General features: G+C 48.3%; 1 protein-coding gene across 1 annotated transcript in view; it reads right to left on the bottom strand.

Moving 5' to 3' along the window:
- The window catches only part of LAMB3 (laminin subunit beta 3), a 56,935-nt gene that overhangs the window by 11,477 nt on the left and 25,294 nt on the right, over positions 1 to 20,164 (bottom strand). The window contains exons 6-16 of the mRNA XM_081864888.1: positions 19,875 to 20,057; positions 13,937 to 14,000; positions 13,060 to 13,247; positions 11,354 to 11,474; positions 10,269 to 10,457; positions 9,536 to 9,691; positions 5,829 to 6,025; positions 4,758 to 4,869; positions 4,116 to 4,488; positions 2,569 to 2,729; positions 719 to 927 (exon numbers count right to left, since the gene is read on the bottom strand). Of these exons, the coding sequence (XP_081721014.1) occupies positions 719 to 927; positions 2,569 to 2,729; positions 4,116 to 4,488; positions 4,758 to 4,869; positions 5,829 to 6,025; positions 9,536 to 9,691; positions 10,269 to 10,457; positions 11,354 to 11,474; positions 13,060 to 13,247; positions 13,937 to 14,000; positions 19,875 to 20,057 (1,953 nt within the window). The remainder of the gene's footprint in view (positions 1 to 718; positions 928 to 2,568; positions 2,730 to 4,115; positions 4,489 to 4,757; positions 4,870 to 5,828; positions 6,026 to 9,535; positions 9,692 to 10,268; positions 10,458 to 11,353; positions 11,475 to 13,059; positions 13,248 to 13,936; positions 14,001 to 19,874; positions 20,058 to 20,164) is intronic.

The raw sequence follows: 20,164 nt of genomic DNA, 5'->3' as shown, positions 1-20,164 counted from the left end.
AAGCTAAAAGAAACCATTTGCAGCCCCACAGAGCCACAAATGGACAGGGCAACTGTTGTAAGCCCTACCTTTTCTTACTACATTCCAGTCACACAAAATCCAGAGATTTCTACACACACACTATATCTAAATATTCCTCCATCCTGGCAAGCAAAAGGCAGGCCAGGCCAAAGCACTCAAGGGGCGCAGTTCTTGGCTGGTGAAGGAACATGGTCTGGAAAGTGTCTCAAGGGACAGAGAGTCAATGGGTGCTGCCTTAGGTATTTGGGTTGGAGGTTCCTCACCCTTACTCCAGGAGGAAAGCAGACATCCTCTCCCCACCCCAACTACGAACAACTGTAGGGTTCACAGGAGAGAAAGAGATCCAGAGGCAGTTGAGATTCCTGATATCCCCAACTCCTCCACACCCATAGATTTCATTTGAGAGCACTTGCGCTGAAATGCAGCAAGATTAGATGGGTGATTTTTCATGGAAACTGGAGATGCTGGCATCAGTCTCCATGGCAATAGTAGAACTGCAGAAAAGAGGAATAAAAAAACCCAATAACAATAACAGACTTTGGCCCCAAACAACCTTCCGCCTCATTAGTCTGCAGCCATTATTGGGCTGCAGTCAGAACAATAGGAAGCAGTGTTCACTGGGTAACAATTTATGAGGCAAATTGAGCAATGATGCTATGCAGTGGCATCTTTGGCAGAGGTTAACTGCTGGCTTCACCTTATTAATGGCAGGAGTCAAGTTTGGAGAGAAGGCCATTTCAGCCTGCAGAGCCTCCAGTCCCGACCCATGGCTTGCAAGATCACTCTCTAGCTCCTCAGCACTCTGCCTGCTTTCCACAGACTGGGCCAGCAGCCTGGAAGAGCCAGCTATGCGCAAGCTGGCATTGGAAGATGTCTGATGCGCAGAGCTGAGTGTCTTGAATGCTCCTAGGGAAACAAAGGAAAAAATGATGTTTAGATGGCTTAGTGACTCACAATGCAGCTTTCCTTTCCAAGGCCTCCTGGTATGGAGTTCTACCTTGAAAAAAGGAGGAAGGAGGATCTGCCAGAGCAGTGAATCACAAGGACGCCAGCTGAAAAGCACTTGCCAATCGCCATTCACATGAAACTGCTTAATGGCTGTTTTTCTCTTGCATTAGTGTTTTGTTTTGAAAATGTATTATACAAAGCTAAGCTGTACTGTACATGGTATAGTAGAGATGTGCCTCTGCCACCTGCAGCTCCAAGATTCACATCAGAACTCAGCAAGCTGAGGTATGTCGTCCGACACACCTCCTTCCTTCCATCAGGGTTCAGAAAAGGTTCAGAAAAGGAGGCAAAACTGAAGCTACTACAGTAAGTGAACATGTAGGTTTGAGAAAGTGCTGGAGGATCAGTGCTGCATCCTCCTTAGCCTTCCAGAGTAAATATATTACAGTGGTACCTCGGGTTACATACGCTTCAGGTTACATATGCTTCAGGTTACGGACTCCACTAACCCAGAAATAGTGCTTCAGGTTAAGAACTTTGCTTCAGGATGAGAACAGAAATCATGCTCCGGCGGTGCGGCAGCAGCAGGAGGCCCCATTAGCTAAAGTGGTGCTTCAGGTTAAGAACAGTTTCAGGTTAAGAACGGACCTCCGGAACGAATTAAGTACTTAACCCGAGGTACCACTGTACATCCAGAGTTGCCATCACACTTCACCTACAGCAAAATCTGGAAGCTAATTTGGAGGTTCCTAATCAAGGGAAACATCCAGTGATTTTCAAGGGAAGCAAAAAAAAGTTTCAATCAGACTGGTGATAATTCCCTGGAGGGGAGGATGTTCTGCATACTTCTAATTAGATCACCAAGCAGGAACAGAAACAAAACATACATTTCTTGAAATGGCCTACTAATACCACTGGGGTGTGTCTGGAAAGCCTCAGAGCAGCACTTTGCTGGTAAGAACTATAGGCTGTGTGATGTGAGTGAGAAGAATAATTAGAAACGCCTTGCAGATCTGCCCGAGACTGGAGCCCGGGGTCAATTCACAAACTGAAAGTCATTCTTTTTGATGTAGAGTTGTTAAGTTACTTTGAAGCACTGCAAAATCTGTTTACTAGATATGCTAGTGGGATGAGGCTACACACCCTGAGCGGTGGGGCCGGTTTCATAACACCTTTAACACAGGGGGGAAGAAGAAGAAATATATTCCATCCACAGTAGGTTGCCATTTTTAAGCAGCTGAAAACAAAAGTGCTGTGTGCAAATGACCAAAGCTTCCTCTGAGGGTCACTAGGAAATATGCTTTTGTGAGAGTGCAATGTTGTCTCTGATATAAGCTCCTGTGCTTGGATCCACTCTTACATGCAAAGGGGGGAGGGTTGGAAGAGGAAAAATGAGAAGTGGGAAAGATTGCGAAAGTCTGACTTAAGTTGAAGATCTCTCTTCTTCAATTTCTTTCAGACAGGACACAAAATCCACAATATGGCAAAGCCGCCCATTAATCAGATTATTAATCAGATAATTGTCCATATTTACAGTAGGAGATACAGCCGCTTATGTATGAACTGATGAATGTAGTGGTTGAAACACAGGTATTATACCTGAGACATCTGTGCTTCGGCTGGCTTCAAACTGAGCCTTCTTGTTTTGGTACTCAGTGATGATCAGAATCAGGCTTCTATCAAGGTTATCCATATCTATGGATAAAGAGGATGCTTCATCCCTGAAAGGTATTTCATGTCTTAAACCTTCAATGGTCTGCCTGGAATTAACAAAACAAAACAAAACAGGATAGTTGGTTTTGGTTTCCACCTACATCTTGTAATTATTCTCTTTCTTTCATCCAGTGATTACTGCCCTTAAAACCTTCATGCCAACATACGCTCATGAAATCAGTGGCACTTCTTTGAAATAAAGCTTGAAGATTCTGACTCATATATCAGCAGCCAAGTACCCACTGGTATCAAATGTAGGACAACAAATGTAATGGAAGGGACAGAACAGAATTTTAATTTAATACTATTATTTGTTTGCTAATTTTCTATACAACCCTCCATCTGAGGATCACAGGGCAGTTTATAATAATTAACAGACAGAGACTGAAGTGGATGAAGTAATTAAAACAATTGATTCAAACATATAATCACTGAATGGGCAGCTGGATACCACCTTGAATGTGCACAGTGTTTCACAGATTTTATACTGTGAAAGAAATGAAAGCATGTCATTAGTATTCTGTGCCCCTATGAGAGACTAAAAGACTGACTTCTTCATAGACTGCCAGTGAAACAAGGGGCTCCTGCAGATGATCTGCTTATTGAACATTCATTCCACTTTGTTTGCACAAAGTTTACACAGAGGTTAGACTATGTGAGGTATTCCTATCTTGTTTGCAGGGCAGTAATGTAACAATGCGGGACACGGGTGGAACTGTGGGTAAAAGCCTCAGCTCCTAGGGCTTGCCGATTGAAAGGTCGGCGGTTCGAATCCCCGCGGCAGGGTGCTCTCCCATTGCTCAGTCCCAGCGCCTGCCAACCTAGCAGTTCGAAAGCATCCTCGGGTGCAAGTAGATAAATAGGGACTGCTTACTGGCGGGAAGGTAAACGGCGTTTCCGTGTGCTGTGCTGGCTCGCCAGATGCAGCTTTGTCATGCTGGCCACGTGACCCGGAAGTGTCTCCGGACAGCGCTGGCCCTCGGCCTCTTAAGTGAGATGGGCGCACAACCCTAGAGTCTGTCAAGACTGGCCCGTACGGGCAGGGGTACCTTTACCTTTACCTTTTAATGTAACAATGAGCCTTCATCCTGATTGGTTGCCTGGCATTCATATGTCTTACCCCCATTTTTAAGTACATTTCCTTGTCATTTTCCTAGCCACTCTTTTTCAAGTTGGATTTGTCTCGCTAGAGCAACAGAGCACTTTAATCCAACTTCACAAACCTCCATTTACAATATGCACTTGAATCCCTCTCACAAAACAGTGGCAGTCTGGAGGCACCCAAGGAAGGATTGGCAAGGAACTAGGGCCCCTCTCTAGGTCCCCGGCAATGAAAGAGAGACTGCTTAAAAGCAAAGCATCAGAGATTTTTATCTGCATGCTTTGGACAATGCTTGCTTGCTGCCAGTAAGTAGAATGCAATTCCTGTTCACCTGATCGTAGCAATGGCATTGGCCACCTGATCCAGCCCTTGCTCCATCAAGAGGGGGTTTCCCAGGATCCCTTGGATGAGCTGCACTTCACCTTCTGCTTCTAAGAGGCGGGTGCTGAAGCCAGAGCTCATTGTCCCCACCTGAAGCCGCTGGGTGGAATTTTTCAAGGTGGCCTGGCGCAAGCCAAACCTATGGAGCTCATCATCATAGGCCTGGAAGCAAGGGTTGCATGCCTCACAGTGGTCATAGTTGCCACAGTAGCCCCGCTGGCACTGGTCACAGCGGTCTCCAGTAAAGCCGGGACGGCAAAGACATCTGCCTGTCAGCTTGTCACAGCCCATTTCCTCTGTGCCCTGGAAGTTGCAGTTGCAAGCTGTTGAAAGAGAACAAGAAGGGTCTGAATCCCTCAAAAATAGTCACAGGCTTTACTTGCTGGTTACAGGTTGACATTTCCACAGTGCATCCCTCTGGCTGCTCACTCTTCTCCCCAACAGCCAGCTGTTAGAGAAGGTGGGAGATGAACTACAACCACATTGGGAGGGCCACAGGCTCCTCCAGACCTGAGTTAGATGGAACAGCAAGGTGGCAAGAACCATTTAAATACCCAGTGGTTTACAGGTGGGTGCAACCTGCATTCCTTACCTCTACATCCTGTCCTGACATCTCCATAAGACTGGTCCGGACAAACACGTACTTCAGGATCAGAGCATGTCAGGCCCCCATAGCCTTCTCTGCATGGACACTGCCCTGTAAACTGCAGAACAAGAGAGAGAGATGCCAGGGAGGAAATCACTTTGACATAGAACTGCAGAGTTAGGCCTGTTGGTCTGGAGAATAATTGAGTTCCAGAAGGGGTTTACAAGGAAAAGCTCCAACTCCAACTTAGCTGCTTGCTTTTCATGAGAAAGCATTCATGGTAGGAATGGAAAAATCAGTCTATTTCCATTACAGGTCAGTTTCACATGTATTTGAGCATTATGTTCAGTTTTAGGTCTGTTACATTCTAGGTTTTACAGTATTGCGGGGTTTTTTAATGCAAAAGAAAAATTACATTTAAATGGTACACATGTTGTACTCATCCTTCCCCTTAAATACATGGGATTGCAACCAATGCTATTCCTACTCAGAGGAGGCCCATTGAAATTGATGGACATGACCAACTTAGGCTTATTCAACTCAATGGAGATGAATAAAAGTCATCTGAGTAAAAGTCAATTGGTTACCAACCACTGTCCTATACGCTTTTTAATGCTCCCCCACAAATATAAATTGTTATATGCATTTTTCCATAAAATATAAATTACGTTTGCATTTTTTAAAACTGCCTCGCAAAATTCAGAGAAATGTGTGATCTGATGGACAGCTGCATTTTAATCCACATGGCCATCAGGGAACAGCAAATTAGGCCACTTTGCTTTAAAATGATTTTTTCCTTCATCCCTAATTCAAACAGGCAACAGCAACCCCCATGCCCAGATATACAGCCTCAGTTAGTAAAATCTGCAGAAAGCATTACCACCCAATACCACCGAATGTACTAAGTACTCTCAACGGTAGCCTAGATACTGAGCAAAACAGCTTCCCCCTCTCTCTGCAGGACTAAGAAGACAATGCCCTGATCGTGGTGCTACAAAGTGCAATGGCCCAGAATTTCCCTCTTCCCGCCCACCTCTAGAGCTGTAAGCTGCTGCACTGCTGCTTCGTGGGCAGTACCTGGTTACACTGAGGGCTGCGTGAATGCTGAGGGTCACAGTTGCAAGCCTGGCAGCCCTGCCCACTTGCAATTTTCCAGTGATTGGCGGCGCATTCATCACACTTGTCTCCCACCACATTGGGGAGGCAAGAACAGCGGCCCGTCTCGTCGTCGCATGGCACGTTGCGGCGGCTGCCTAAAACGCTGCAGGCGCAATCTGGAAAACAAAAGAGCCAGCATTTGTGTTGGAACTACTGGGGGATGCTCCAGGGGTGTCGGCAGGAGGTATCAGGTCTCCTGTGAACCTGTGGGTACAGGGTGATCTACAAATAAATAGATAAAATCAAAGCTGATGAAACCCTTCAGTCCGCCAGTAGCAAAGTCTTGTTCTAAAATGCTTTCCCTTCAGTGCTGGCTCCAGGTTTTGAAAGTCATGCCAATGGCAGGTGGAGCCAGGGGCAAAAGGAGGTGGGCCAATGAATGGAAATGTGACCTTTCTGCAGTAGGCTATTTTTTATATACCCCTCTCTGTCTTCCATCCAGCTAAGCAAAGGGAATGTCCAGAGGGCCAGATAGGGAGGGGTGTTGGGGGCAGATTCACCTCCAGTCCCCAGCTCTGCTATAGACTTCCTGCAACATATTGATCTGGAAGAAGGAAAGGATCTCTCTGAAAGTGTCAGTGATCCCCACCCATCTGGCTGCAGACCAGATCCTGGTGCTGTTGGAGGAAACTGATTTTCCGTCAATGTTTAGGGCTGGTTTTAGCACAGAAACTGCTTTGGCCACCCTTCGTGACCACCTCTGTTGGGGGAGAGACAGGGGAAATGTATCCTCGTGTCCTCAACCTCTCATCAATGTGTCCTTGATGTCTCATGGGCTTTCAATACCATTGGCCATTGTATCTGGGGCAGAAGTCTGAGTTGAGGGTAAGCAGCACCACTTTGCAGTGGTTCCAGTCCTACTTGGATGGACATTTCCAAAGAGTGATGCTCAGGGAGTGCTCTTCAACATTATGAAGCCTTCAATGTGGGGTTCCTCATGGTTAAGTTTTATCCCCCATGCTGTTTAACATCTACACGAAACCACCCAGAGCTTTGGAGTACATTGCCAGCAATATGCTGACAACACACAGCTCTACTTCTCCTTTACATCTGCAGATGCGGCAGTGGGCAGGTGCTGGCTCCCCACTTGAGGAACGCTCTCCCCAGGGAGGCTCACCTGGTGCCTTCATTACACACCTTTAGTTTACACATCTTTAGGCACCAGGGGAAAACATTCCTCTTCTCCCAGGCCTTTGGCTAATTAAACAATCTATGGCTTTTAAAACTGTGTGACGGATGGGGTATTGTTTTCATTTGTTATCCATTTTTGTGCTATTATATTGCAAACCCCCCTGTGAGCCTCAGATGAAGGGTGGTATAGAAATTTACTAAATCTATTCAGCATCAAATTAAGAATGAAGGCTGGTTGCTCTTCATGCTTGATGTCACCACAGACATTGCAATTATCAAAGCATGCATCTCAGACTGGAGCTGAGCATCATGAGACACCAAGGTCTGCATTTCAAATTAAGGAGATGCACTCTTTAGCAACATCACTAATCAATTACAGTTTTCAACTGAGGCTATGACAGACAGTGCCCATTACCACTCCAGATACTAGTCATATCCAAGCAGATATTGTTCCATGAATTTAATTTGTTTCCTCAGCACAGACCCTCCCCCCCTCAGCTGACAACAAGAGGTCAGGCTTCTAATGAATAATGGCAGGAACGTACAAAACTGCCTTCTATTGAGCCAGCAAACTAGTCCACCTCACACACTGTCTGGCAGTAGCTCTCCAATGTTCCATGAAGAGAACATTCCCAGCTGGAGATGCCAGGGACTGAACCTGGAACCTTCTGCATGGAAGGCATTTGCTGTGCCACTAAGCTACGGTCCTTCCCCAAGGTGATTCTGTCCAGCTATTGATGTCATGTTCTGCAGCTGTTCTCCAAGATCAAGCTTAGCAAAGCAGCTACTGCCACCTGCTGGGAGGCAGCTGAAACCCATCAGTATAGCCACTTGCAGAGGCTACATTTCATTTTAATCTAAAGCAAGGCAAGGTCTGCCCAAGAGATTGCGACGGATAAATGAAGGTGGATCTAGAGACGTGAGATTGGTTATGTAAGCCAAGCCTCAGTTGAAACCATATGCCACAAGGGACCTGCCTGGAGGATAAGCGTTAAGATCTTCAAATCTGTGTGAAATTGAAAGAAAAACTTTTTCCCTCTTCTTCCATCTTCCTAGGGCTATGTTTTGAATGGTTCAACCTGCTCTGTTTAAAAAAACATTTTTTTTAAGGCTAGATTGCCCTTACATAGTATGTTGTTGTGGACTGGTTGAATGCAGAGAAATGATGGGAGAAATCAGCTGGGGAACCCCCAGGGGAAGGCGGCTTAGAGCCAGGGGACTAGTGGTGGGACAACAATGAGTGGTTAGAGGGAGAAGAGGAAGAAGACTGGGAGGAGGAGGTGTTGGAAGGTGAAGAGGTAATAGGGTTTAGTGAGCAGGAAGAGTCTGTGGCAGAGAGAAGTTCTTTATCAGGGGAAGAGGTGGAGGAGGAGGAGGAGGAGGAGTTTGGATTTGATATCCTGCTTTATCACTACCCTAAGGAGTCTCAAAGCGGCTAACATTCTCCTTTCCCTTCCTCCCCCACAACAAACACTCTGTGAGTTGAGTGGGGCTGAGAGACTTCAAAGTGTGACTCACCCAAGGTCACCCAGCAGCTGCATGTGAAGGAGCGGGGACGCGAACCCGGTTCACCAGATTACGAGTCCACCGCTCTTAACCACTACACCACACTGGCTCTAAAGCAGGAAAGCAGGGAGGCCAAGAGAGAGAGAGAGAGAACTCCAGATGGTGAAGAGGCATGAGTGTCTCCCCCTCCTGCTGCAACAAGCTCCACCCCACCCCTGGTCTCCCAGAACCAGGAGATGGCTTCACACAGGTGCAGTCTCAGATTGCTTAGGCGAAACCCCAGAAAGGAGGGGACTTGGGCAGCAGTTTCAGCAACTGCTTCAAGGTGGCAAGACCTACCAGAGATAAGTTTCTATGCTCATTAGACCTGACAGCCCTGTGCAGATCCTGTTTTTTTTGCTAATAAAGAGTTAACTCAACTTGCCCAGTGGGATTGACTGCTGGCTTGCTGGTGGTGGCTGTGTGAAAATGGTCCAGGTTTTGCTCACATTGAATTGATCTTCTCACAGCTTATGTGCTGCATTCATACTAGTGCAACAGCACAAGCAGAGCTTCACCAATATTATGGTCCCTTGAGTTACAGAGAAAGGATTACCAAAGAGGGTGGATCCCCCATGAAGATACATGTTTGACTGATTTGGGGCCTTTGAGGTAACTAAAGAGGGGTCATGTGAGAGCTTTATAAAATTATGAACAGTGGAGAAAGAAATGCTTGTCTCTCAAAACATGAGAATGGCTATAGGTTCCAAACAAACACAAGGGAAGAATTTCTTCACCCACTGTACAGTTTTCATGTATGGAATGAATTGTAATGGGGTGTAGTGATCGCTACTAGTTTAGATAGCTTTAATCTACATATTTATCTATCTCTATCACAGTGTATAAAGGGCCCTCCCAAAGAAATAAACATTTGATTGTTAATAAACAGCAGGAGGTGGCTATCTCCACCATGCCCACATCTAGCTTGGCATGGTTGAAATTTGACTAACCTCTGCAACCTTGGGGGTTAGAGTTGGTTAACTGGGTGAATCCAGGCTTGCACAAATGACAACGGCCTCCTTGCACGTTGTCCTTACAGACACAGCGGCCCGTCTGGGGGTCACAACTGGAGTTAGGAACAGTGCCATCTGGGTCACATTCACAAGCTAAAAAGAGAAGACATGGAATCAACAAATTTTAAAGGTACAGGCCAAAGCAAAAAGGTGTCATTAAAACCTGAGCTTTGTGTAGGGGTTTAGCATTGCCTTGTTCCTCATCATTTCTTTCTCCCACTCTTCATTTGCAGACAGGGTTGCCCATTCAGGATTCCTCTCTCTCACTTGAAATTGGCATGATAGATTTCGGAAAACAAGCCCGTTCGTTTTTCTCTGGTCAGCTGCAAGGCAGCTTTACTGCTCCTCCCTTTTAAATGCATAGGAAAATGCACTTGGAACTTGAGGATTCTAGTTCGGGGGGGGGGCAAGAGGAAAGCCTCATCATCTCCTCCAATTACCAAAATAGAGACTCGGGAAAAGAATTGAGAGTTCCAAAGATGGGACACAAGGAAGGACGTGAAGAATCTGGAGGCGTATCTACACTTCAGATTCAACTTAAAATACAGAAAATGTTTCTTTTGAGCACCAATCTTACAGGGGAAGGCAGACTACATATTCAAATACTGTATTATCTTTTTAAAAAGATTATGCAAAAACTCATGAAGAAAATGCTTAAGCACCCACTTACGGAGACAAGCTTCTGGGTGATCAAGTTCAAAACGCTTATTACGGAAAAACTTGGTCTTGCAATGTTCACAGTTCCTCCCTGCCGTATTGTGCTGGCAGTCTTCACAAACGCCCCCACTCACACCCCCACTGGCTTGGTACACGGCTGGGTCAAAATGACATTTGTTAGAATGACCGTTACAGTTGCACCCTAGGAGAAAAGAGACAAAGCCATTTCTGAAACGAAGTTCAAGGAAAACAATAGTGCCTATACTTTTCAACTTCACCACTGGGTGGCGCTTGGGCCTCCCTCTTCAGTTAGTTCTACAGCAAGTGTATAAATCCATAAGGTTTATCACATTGTGGGTCCACACAGAACATGCAAAACAGCCAGAGTGCAAGGTTTAGGACTTTAGGGAACATCAGTTCACCAGCACTGTTCTATACACACACTGCAATTTCCCCAAACTTGCCTGTTTTCTCCAAACTGATGGAGGAAGTTTGACAAGAAACAGTTAGCTTCTTTGCAAATGGAAATTACAGCTCTCCTCTCATCTGCCTCAGCCTTTTTAAAAATGTTTGCTAGTAGATTCTTTTAAACACTCCTTCCTGTACTTCTTACCTCAGCTTCCCCTTTCCCTGATCACCACCTCCACCCTTTTAGGAATCTGCAGATCCCATAACTGATGAGAAACCCAGTACTTTTTTTTTCTCATTTTGACTCAAGAAAATCACCATTTTACAGTCCAGTGGCTACAATGAACAAAGTATGTACAGTCAAACCTCAGTATTCGAACGCCTCAGCTGCCAAACATTTCAGAAGCCGAACATCGAAAACCTGGAAGTAAATGCTTCTGTTTTCAAACGCGCCTCAGAAGTTGAACGGCTTCCGAGGAGTGTTTCTCAATTTTCCCTGTTGAACTTGCTGACAGCCCTTTGATCCTCGGTTTTCAGATGTTTCAGAAGTCAAACGGACTTCCAGAACGGATTACGTTTGAAAACCAAGGTTCCACTGTATTTTATAAACTCCAGTTATCTTTCCAAGACAGCTTTGCTCAGTTAAAGTGTGGCCTGTTTCCCTAGAAAGTTGGATAGAGGCATACGTACTGTGACATTCGTTGGGGTTGCCATCTTCAGCAGCTCTCCATGGGTGGTCATTGTAGAAAGCCGCACACTGTTCGCAGTTTGTTCCAGCAGTGTTGTGCTGGCACACACACTGTCCATTCACCTAGAAGATGCAAAGAAAGCTTTGCTTTGCGGGTATCATAGATCAGCCTGCTCTTCTACGGTATGCCATGAATTCTCACATTGTGTCTCTTCTGATTGCGGGGAGGGACATATTCTTCTTCATTCGTGCCAAATCAGAGCACTTTATATCAGAAGCAAAAGAAAAGAAAAGCCCATACTGATGATCCCTGCAACTCCCAGGGCTAAAAGCTTATCAGAGTGAATACGGCTGCCATTTTTAAAAACCATACTGTGTAATCCCTCTTCTTTGTGTGTGCTGCATCTCACAGTTCAGGCTTAACTCTGAAGTTCCTGTTTGGAAACTCATGTTCAGTCCAAGCTGCTCCAAGCCAGACAATAAAGGAAGCCATGTTGCTTTTATATCTAGTTGCAAACCACCTATAAATCGAGGTGTGGGGGTGTGCTGAGGCACCCTCTCCCCCCTGTAAGAAGCCTGTCACTTTGTTTGGCTAATATTATTTGCACTCTCCTGTGCACAAAAGCAAGAGAAAACTCCCTCTCATCTGCCCTTTGCACACATTCCTCTGTGCCCCAATGGAGCCATATCCTATCTGAAGGGACCACAGAGACAGAGCATTATTTTCTTTCTCAAGTCCTTTTTGCTAGGCAGGGGTGATTCTGTCTCAGTTGCTCTTTCTTTTCCCCAGTCTTAGGTTCAGTTTGCCTCATTTCTGCAACAATGCATTTTCCTTTCAAGTCCACACAAAAATTAAAGCACATATTTGTGTGCATTTCTCCTCATTTTGTCTAATAATGCACATGCTTGCATTTTCTCTAATATAATAATGCACTTTGGTTCATTATTTTCACTAATATGTTCAAGTCTGAGGCACACTTTCTGCTCGCATGTGCCTTTTTGCAGGTGGTTTTTGATTGGAAAACAGCTTTGTGACATTCAGAGAAGTGCACGTTTCAAACAGTTGCTGCGTTCTGCTGTGATTTGGTGTGAAGCATGAAATGGTGAATAGGTTCGCCTCAAGATGTGAACAAAATGGTTTTCTCCACCATCCTCATTCTCTGCTTCTGCCCATTCTCCTCTCCAAGAGCTATGATGAGGAGCTATGATGTCTACAATGAGGAGGGGAAATGAGCTACAGAATGAAGGATGTGCAAAGGAGAACATGTACACCACTCTCTGTTCTGCCCTCCCTTTCAGCCCTCTGGGCAGCCCCAGAAGCCCAGTTAGAAAGAAGCTAGTAGCTGCCTTACTAAGCCCAAGGGCAGCTGGTCATTGACCTTTTAAAGATAGTCAGAAATGCAATTTGAAGCAGGCTGGTTGGCCTTTGTGCTATGCCAAATATCTTCTTTTTGTGGCTAAGGCAGAGAAGATGGCAAGACCTTTATCATCTCGGTCACTTGCACTCTGCATAATACAAGGAAACACTATCTGCTTTCCAAAAGCACAGAGGGCTTCTGGTGTATCGCTACAAACCTGTAAGGACAAATTTAACTGTCGAGAGAGGTCAGGTTGCAGAGCAGGCCTGCGAGAATCTAAGAATAGAACTGGGAAGAATAGAACTGATATACATAGATCTGTAGCAACCTTTCCCCGTCCTCACCCTCACCATAACGCTGTGTCCTGCAGAAGCAGCGTCCGGGGCAGCACAGCGGTCTGCATGTCCATGGCAGAAGCAGCTCCCTTTCACTTGCATCTCATTCAAGGCATAGAAGGCACTGGGCGTGCGGTACCCCTGGTGCACAGGACGCGACAGCTGGGTGAAGTTGATTCTCAAGTTGGTGAATTGGCCCAGATCTTTTGGAGACAAGAGAAAGAGAAACAAAGGGAAACACACACAGTGAGATGGGACCTAAAGCCTTTAGCTCCTGGTTCAAGGACCAAGTGAGAAAGGGAGATGCAAACTCCGTTGGATGTGGTTTTCCTCTTAATACATGGAAGTACAAACAATATAACTGTTAGGTCCCAATAACCACATTTAACAAACTGAGCCCGGCATCAGCAACTGTGATCCTTGGGCAAGTGCCTGGGCCTCCCAGGACCAAACATCACTGGCACCTGCCAGACCAGGTGGACCTTTAAAAAGCTCACACCACTTGCCACCTGGCACTGAGGAGCACACCAAAAGTCTGGGTGAGGCTGTCAGGACTGGAGTCAGATGCAGATCAGCACAAAAGACACAGGAACCTTAAATCACTGACCCCATTGGTATATGAAGGAGTCAAATTTATTTAAATAATTTTCACCCTGCTCTTTAGCTTAAAAGGCTCCCAGAACAGCTTACAAAGCTCATTTCTAAGACCTGCCCTCAGGCTGAAGATCTAAAAAATAATACAAGCAAGGGAAAGGGAAGGAGGAAGGAGGAGCAGGAAAGTGAGCTCAGGCACCGGATTTTATAAACCATCCACTTGTGTGCCTAAACAAGTTCTGCTCCCTGAAAAGCTTCCCCTACCCCACCCCAGCAGACACAAATAATATGTACATACTGTTGATTTTTTGGCTTTGAGATGTCCTCATCCCAGATGCAAGACCAATGGGGTTGAACTCAACCTTAGAAGAACAGAGGAGGAAAAAATGATGGCAGTCAAAGCATGGGATTTTCTATCCTGTCATTCTAAAAACTATCAACGGCACTTCCCAGTTAGGCAAATGCTTATTTACATTAGCACTAAAATGGTGATTTTGCACCGAATTACTGCTACAAGGAAGACTATAGTCTCTTCACCCATCAAAGGAGGTGAAATATACTCAGAGTCGCAAAGTGATTTCATGCTCTTTATTCAGCTCATAGTGGTGAGGAGGAATGAATGAATGTCCCCTCAAAGTATCTGCTTTATATACATTATTTACACAATGGGCTGCACATGATTGGCTAATTCCAGGATTCTACTGTAGGCCAATCAGGTTGTGGATTCACTTCTATCTGGAGCATGATTGGGTGGTTCCTGCTAACCAATCATACTGCTGCATTGTTCTAGGACCAATCAGACTGCTGCATTCTGAATCCTATTGTTCTAGGACCAATCAGACTGCTGCCTTTTGGAGCCTATTGTTCTAGGACCAATCAGACTGCTGCAGTTTGGATCCTATTCAACTCAGTACATAACACCCCTCCCCTCTAAGTTCCAGTCCTGCCCGGAAGGTCGCATTCATAGTCCTCAAGGTACGCCGGTGGCCTACGTGTGCGTTGCGGCCTGGGGTGTTCCCTGGTCCGGGGTTCAGGTTCTGGCTCGTGTTCCAAGGATGGGGCTGTTTGGTCTGGCGCAACCGGCTCGCTCAGTCGTGGTTCTGGTTCCGGTGTCCTTTCGGCCTCGCGGGTCCTCTCTGTATTTACTGATTCTGCCTCTCCTGCTTGCCCCTGCTGCTCTATGGGCCTCACTGCCCCACTGTTCCCTTGGGACTCCTCTGACCTGTCCTCCTCCTCCTGGTTTTCTCCCGGGAATCGTCGCCGTATCTGGTCGCAGTGGCGGCGCCAGCATTGCCCCCCATCTGTTAGCACCTCGTACGACACGGGGCCCATGACCCTGGTGACTGTGGCAGGTACCCATGCAGGGCCTGCCCCAAAATTCTTTGCGTACACTGGGTCCTGGGCCTCGAAGGTCCGGGGGTTCCTGCCTTCCCCCACCACTACCTCATCCTGAGCTCTATCGGGGTGAAGGCGGTCCAATCTGATTGCAAGGCGCCGACCCATTAGTAGTTCAGCGGGGCTCCGGCCAGTCGTTGAGCTGGGGGTGCTGTGCTGTGCTAGAAGGAATGTGGCAAGGCGGTACTCCCAATCCCCTTGCGTCATGCGGCGAAGGGTGTCCTTGGTGGTCCGCACCATGCGTTCTGCTTGGCCATTGGTGGCAGGGTGGAATGGCGCCGAACGGATGTGGCGGATGGCGTTCTGCACTGTGAAGGTTTGAAATTCTCCTGATGTAAATGCAGTCCCGTTGTCTGAGACGAGAGTGTCAGGGAGCCCGTGGGTTGCAAACAGCCTGCGTAGTACCCGGATGGCTGCGGACGTAGAAGTGGACGGTACCAGTGCGACTTCCAGCCATTTGGTGTAGGAGTCCACCACTATGAAGAATGTTTTCCCCTGAAAGGGGCCAGCGAAGTCCACATGCAGGCGTGACCATGGTGCTCGGGCGGACTCCCAGGACTGGACTGGGGCCCTTGGGGGATCTGGGCGGGATTCCTGGCAGGCCTGGCAGTGTTTGACCCAGGCCTCTATCTCTCCGTCGATCCCCGGCCACCACACATAACTCCTGGCAAGGGCCTTCATTCTTACTACCCCTGGGTGTGTCTCGTGTAGGGCTGTGAGGACCCTTTTGCGGAGGGGCTGGGGAACAACGACCCTGCTTCCCCATAACAGGCACCCCTTGTGGGCTGACAGTTCATGTTTGCGGGTTGTGTAGCCGGCGAATTCTGGCCCGGGGCTGCGGCTGGGCCATCCCCTCCACACCCAGTCCAGGACCCGGGAGATGACCCTATCTTTCTTGGAATGGTGTGCAACTTCTTGTGCCTGAATGGGGCGGTCAGGAAGCAGCTCCAGGCTCATAACCTCTTGTGCAGGTGCTGGGTCGGGGCCTGTTTCCGGTAGTGGTAGCCTGCTGAGGGCGTCTGCATGGCCCATCGCCTTTCCAGGGCGGTGAATCAGTGCATACTGGTAGCTGGCAAGGAAAATTGACCACCTGAGGACGCGAGGAGACAGCACTTGGGGGGTCTGCTTTTCGGGGGCAAACAAGCCAAGCAACGGCTTGTGGTCAGTCACCACGGTGAAGGGCCGCCCGTACAAGAAATCATGGAATTTTTTTACTCCCTTCACGATTGCCAGACCCTCCTTGTCGATTTGCGAGTAGTTCCGCTCGGTTTCGTTGAGTGTCTGGGAAAAGTATGCTACCGGTACCTCTCTTCCATCCGGGAGTTGGTGTCCCAGGACAGCGCCGATGCCATAGGGCGAGGCGTCGCATGCTAGCACCACCGGCAGCCTCTCGTCGAAGTGTGCCAAGACCGAGTTTGAGACAAGCAAGTCCTTGACTGCCTGGAATGCGGCCTCCTGGCGCTGGCCCCACACCCAAGGGGCCCGCTTGTCCAGGAGTCTGTGTAGGGGCTCCGCTACCGCCGCCTTGTGGGGAAGGAAGGAATGGTAAAAGTTCAATAATCCCAAGAAGGCCTGAAGTTCAGTCTTGTTCTTGGGCGCTGGGGCATCACAAATGGCCCGTACCTTGTCCCCAGTCGGGTGAACCCCTTCTGCATCCACCATAAATCCCAGAAAGTCCACTTGAGGCACTCCTAGTAGACATTTTTCCCGCTTCACCTTGAGACCCGCCATCTGGAAACGGTGCAGAACAGTGCGGAGGCGGTCCTCAAACTCCTCTGGTGTGGGCCCGGCAATCAACACATTATCAAAGAAGGGGGTGACACCAGGAATCCCTTTAAGGAGAGAGTCCATTAGATTCTGGAATATGCCTGGTGCCACGCTGACCCCGAATTGCAGCCGCTTTACCCTGAACGCTCCTCTGTGCGTCACAATCGTCTGTGCCTCTGCTGTGGCCTCATCTACTGGCAGCTGTTGATATGCTTGGGCCAAGTCCAGCTTGCCAAAAATTTTCGACCCAGCCAGGGTGGCAAGGACATGGCTGACCACTGGCACTGGGTATGCATGGGCCATGAGGGCCTTGTTTATGGTACATTTGTAGTCTGCGCAGATGCGGACCGAACCATTAGGCTTGACGGGTGTGACGATTGGGGTTTCCCAGGGGGCATTAGGCACCGGCTCCAGCACTCCTTGCTCCACGAGTCGGTCCAATTCCTCGTCTATACGGGGTTTCAGGGCGAATGGGACCCGGCGGGCCTTGAGCCTGACTGGTCGTACTGCGGGGTCAAGCTGTAGAGCAATGGGGGGGCCCGTATACTGTCCCAATTTCCCATCGAAAACCCCCGGAAACTCCTTGCATATGGCGTCCACGTCCACTTGTAAGCTCATGTGGTTCACCCCGGTGATGGCTAGTCCCAGTGGTCCAAACCATGCCAACCCCAGTAAGCTAATGTAGGGGCCCTTGACCACAAGCAAGTCCAGTTGCCGCGTCCGCCCTCGGTATTGCACCCTGAAGGTCCCCACCCCCATTGTGGGGACCTTACGTTTCTGGAAGTCCCGGAGGGTGAATGGGGCCGGCCTGAGTTTGGGACCCCCAGTAGGACACAGTTTCCTTAAGGTCCTTGCCGAGATTATGGATAGAGTTGAACCCGTGTCAAGCTCCATGCGGCATGGGGCCCCCTCTATCTGTACCTCTACATAAATTTTCTCTACGTTGGGGTGGGGCAACTGGTATACCTGGAAGTCTGTGAGCTCCGTCGAGTTGCCTTGGTGCGTTGGGCCCCGGGACCTGGGGCTCTTGGATTGGTCATCTGATGCCTGGCTTCGGGTGGGCCGAGCCCGACACACCCGGGCGATGTGTCCCAATTTTCTGCACTGCCTGCACTCTGCGTTGCGGAACGGCAGGTCCTCCTCTCGTGACTTTCTCCACAGCTTGCGCAGTTCCCTCCTTCTCGTCGAGGCAGCTGTGGTATGTGGGCTGCTTGAGTGCGCTGCTGTACTCGGTGCACCTCCTCCCTGTCGGATCCCGAGTCGTTGGTGAGGTCTTCGTGGTGGACCCTCGGTTGGGACGGCTGGCTCAGCCGTGCCTCTTGCGTCGACCTCTCAGCAGCTTCCGTTGCCAGGGCCTCCTCCAGAGCGACCTGGAACGTTAGGTTCTTCTTAGCGTAGAGGCGTCGTTGCAGCTTCTCATCCTTCAGGCCACCGACGAGGCGGTCACGAAGCATGTTCTCCAGCTCTGAGAAGTTGCAGAACCGGGCAGCTTGGCGGAGAGAGGTCACAAACCCAGTTATGGTTTCCCCAGGGGCTTGCCGCTTTGCGTAGAAGGCATTTCGACGAGCCACCACTGAGGGCTGTGGCGAAAAGTGCCCCTTCAGCTGTTCCATTATTGTTTTGTATGGAACAGTAGCGACGTCTTCAGGCGCAAGGAGAGCCCGGGCGATTTCAAATGTCTCCTCTCCGCAGACGCTGAAGAATATTGCCCTCTTCTTGGCGTCTTCTTCATCGGTGACCCCTTTGGCTTCTAGGAGGAAGGTGAAACGGGAGGCGTACGCTTCCCAGTCTCCAGATGCTGGGTTGAATGGCGAGAAGCTGCTGTCAGTTGCCATTCTGAGTTCCTTGTGTCCCGGAGCTGAAGCCTGGATACACGGTGCGAGGCAGCGGTGCGGCAGGTGGCGGTGCTGCGGTGCTGTGTGTGGCAGTCAGCTCAGCGGGATCCCATCCTCGTCGCCAGTGAAATATACTCAGAGTCGCAAAGTGATTTCATGCTCTTTATTCAGCTCATAGTGGTGAGGAGGAATGAATGAATGTCCCCTCAAAGTATCTGCTTTATATACATTATTTACACAATGGGCTGCACATGATTGGCTAATTCCAGGATTCTACTGTAGGCCAATCAGGTTGTGGATTCACTTCTATCTGGAGCATGATTGGGTGGTTCCTGCTAACCAATCATACTGCTGCATTGTTCTAGGACCAATCAGACTGCTGCATTCTGAATCCTATTGTTCTAGGACCAATCAGACTGCTGCCTTTTGGAGCCTATTGTTCTAGGACCAATCAGACTGCTGCAGTTTGGATCCTATTCAACTCAGTACATAACAGGAGGGTTGTGTGATACTTCCTCCCTCCCTCCCTCTCTTTGCCAAAAAGTGGCAGCAACAATTAAAATCCCATGAAACAGATTTAAACCACAATACATTTTTCCTTTTAAAGAAGTTGTACAGCTCCTCCAAGCTGAATTATGCAATAACTTCTGGAGAGAGAAGCCTTGTCTGGGTAGACTCCCTGTATGATTTAGAACATGGGTGGGGAACCTTTTTGCCCCCCCCCCCCCGCAGGGCGGGCAGATCTGTCCCCTGCCCTGCAGGCCAACTTTGATAAGTACATGGGAAGACCTACCTGACAATCACCTGATATTGTTATGATATCAAATGATTGACAAGTGGGTTGTCACACCCACCTGCCAACGTTTTCATTGAAACCGCTGTTGGAGGGAAAGAATATCACCTTATTAATGTTACTCAACAGCTTCCCCACACACACCAGAGGGCAGTTTTTCCAAGTCAGGGGGTGGATTCTTGAACTCCAGCATGTCTCTTAAGAAATCGTCCCCAGAGACCTGAAGCCTTCTGTGCCCTACAGCAGCTAGATTGGAAAGGGCTACCAATTCTCCACAAAAAGGGCTTGCTGGGCCCTCTGGCATTTGTTGATCTGCACCTGGAAGAGTAGAAGGCAGGTGCCTTCACAGTGCAGCAAAGTCTCTCTGGGGATGGCTGTTGTCAAACTAGTTAAGTCCTAGAAGTCTTAAGTCTGGTGAAATCCATTAAGCATCACATTTGTTGTACCTTCCCCCCGTTCTGCGCTTGAGTCCGGATGTCCTGGCAACGCACATCCTGCCAGGTCTGAGGGAGACCTCTAGAGATCCGTGGAAACGAAGTGGCACAATCTGTGGACAAGTACTGATAAATCTTCCAGGATTTGCCAAAGTCTGTAGAGTGCTCAATCACCATGCCAGTGGGCAGAGGACTCTGGAGGGACAGAGGGAAAGAGGTATCAAAGCAGACTGGAGTGGACATGCCAAAACAGAGGAAGATATACTTCAAAGGAGCAGGCCATATCTCCAAGGCAGAGCATG

Source organism: Podarcis erhardii (genome assembly GCF_964252035.2).
Source record: "Podarcis erhardii genome assembly, chromosome: 6".
Classification (NCBI taxonomy): domain Eukaryota; kingdom Metazoa; phylum Chordata; class Lepidosauria; order Squamata; family Lacertidae; genus Podarcis; species Podarcis erhardii.
The sequence above is the reverse complement of the archived record's forward strand: the minus strand, read 5'-3'. Positions and strand labels throughout refer to the sequence as shown.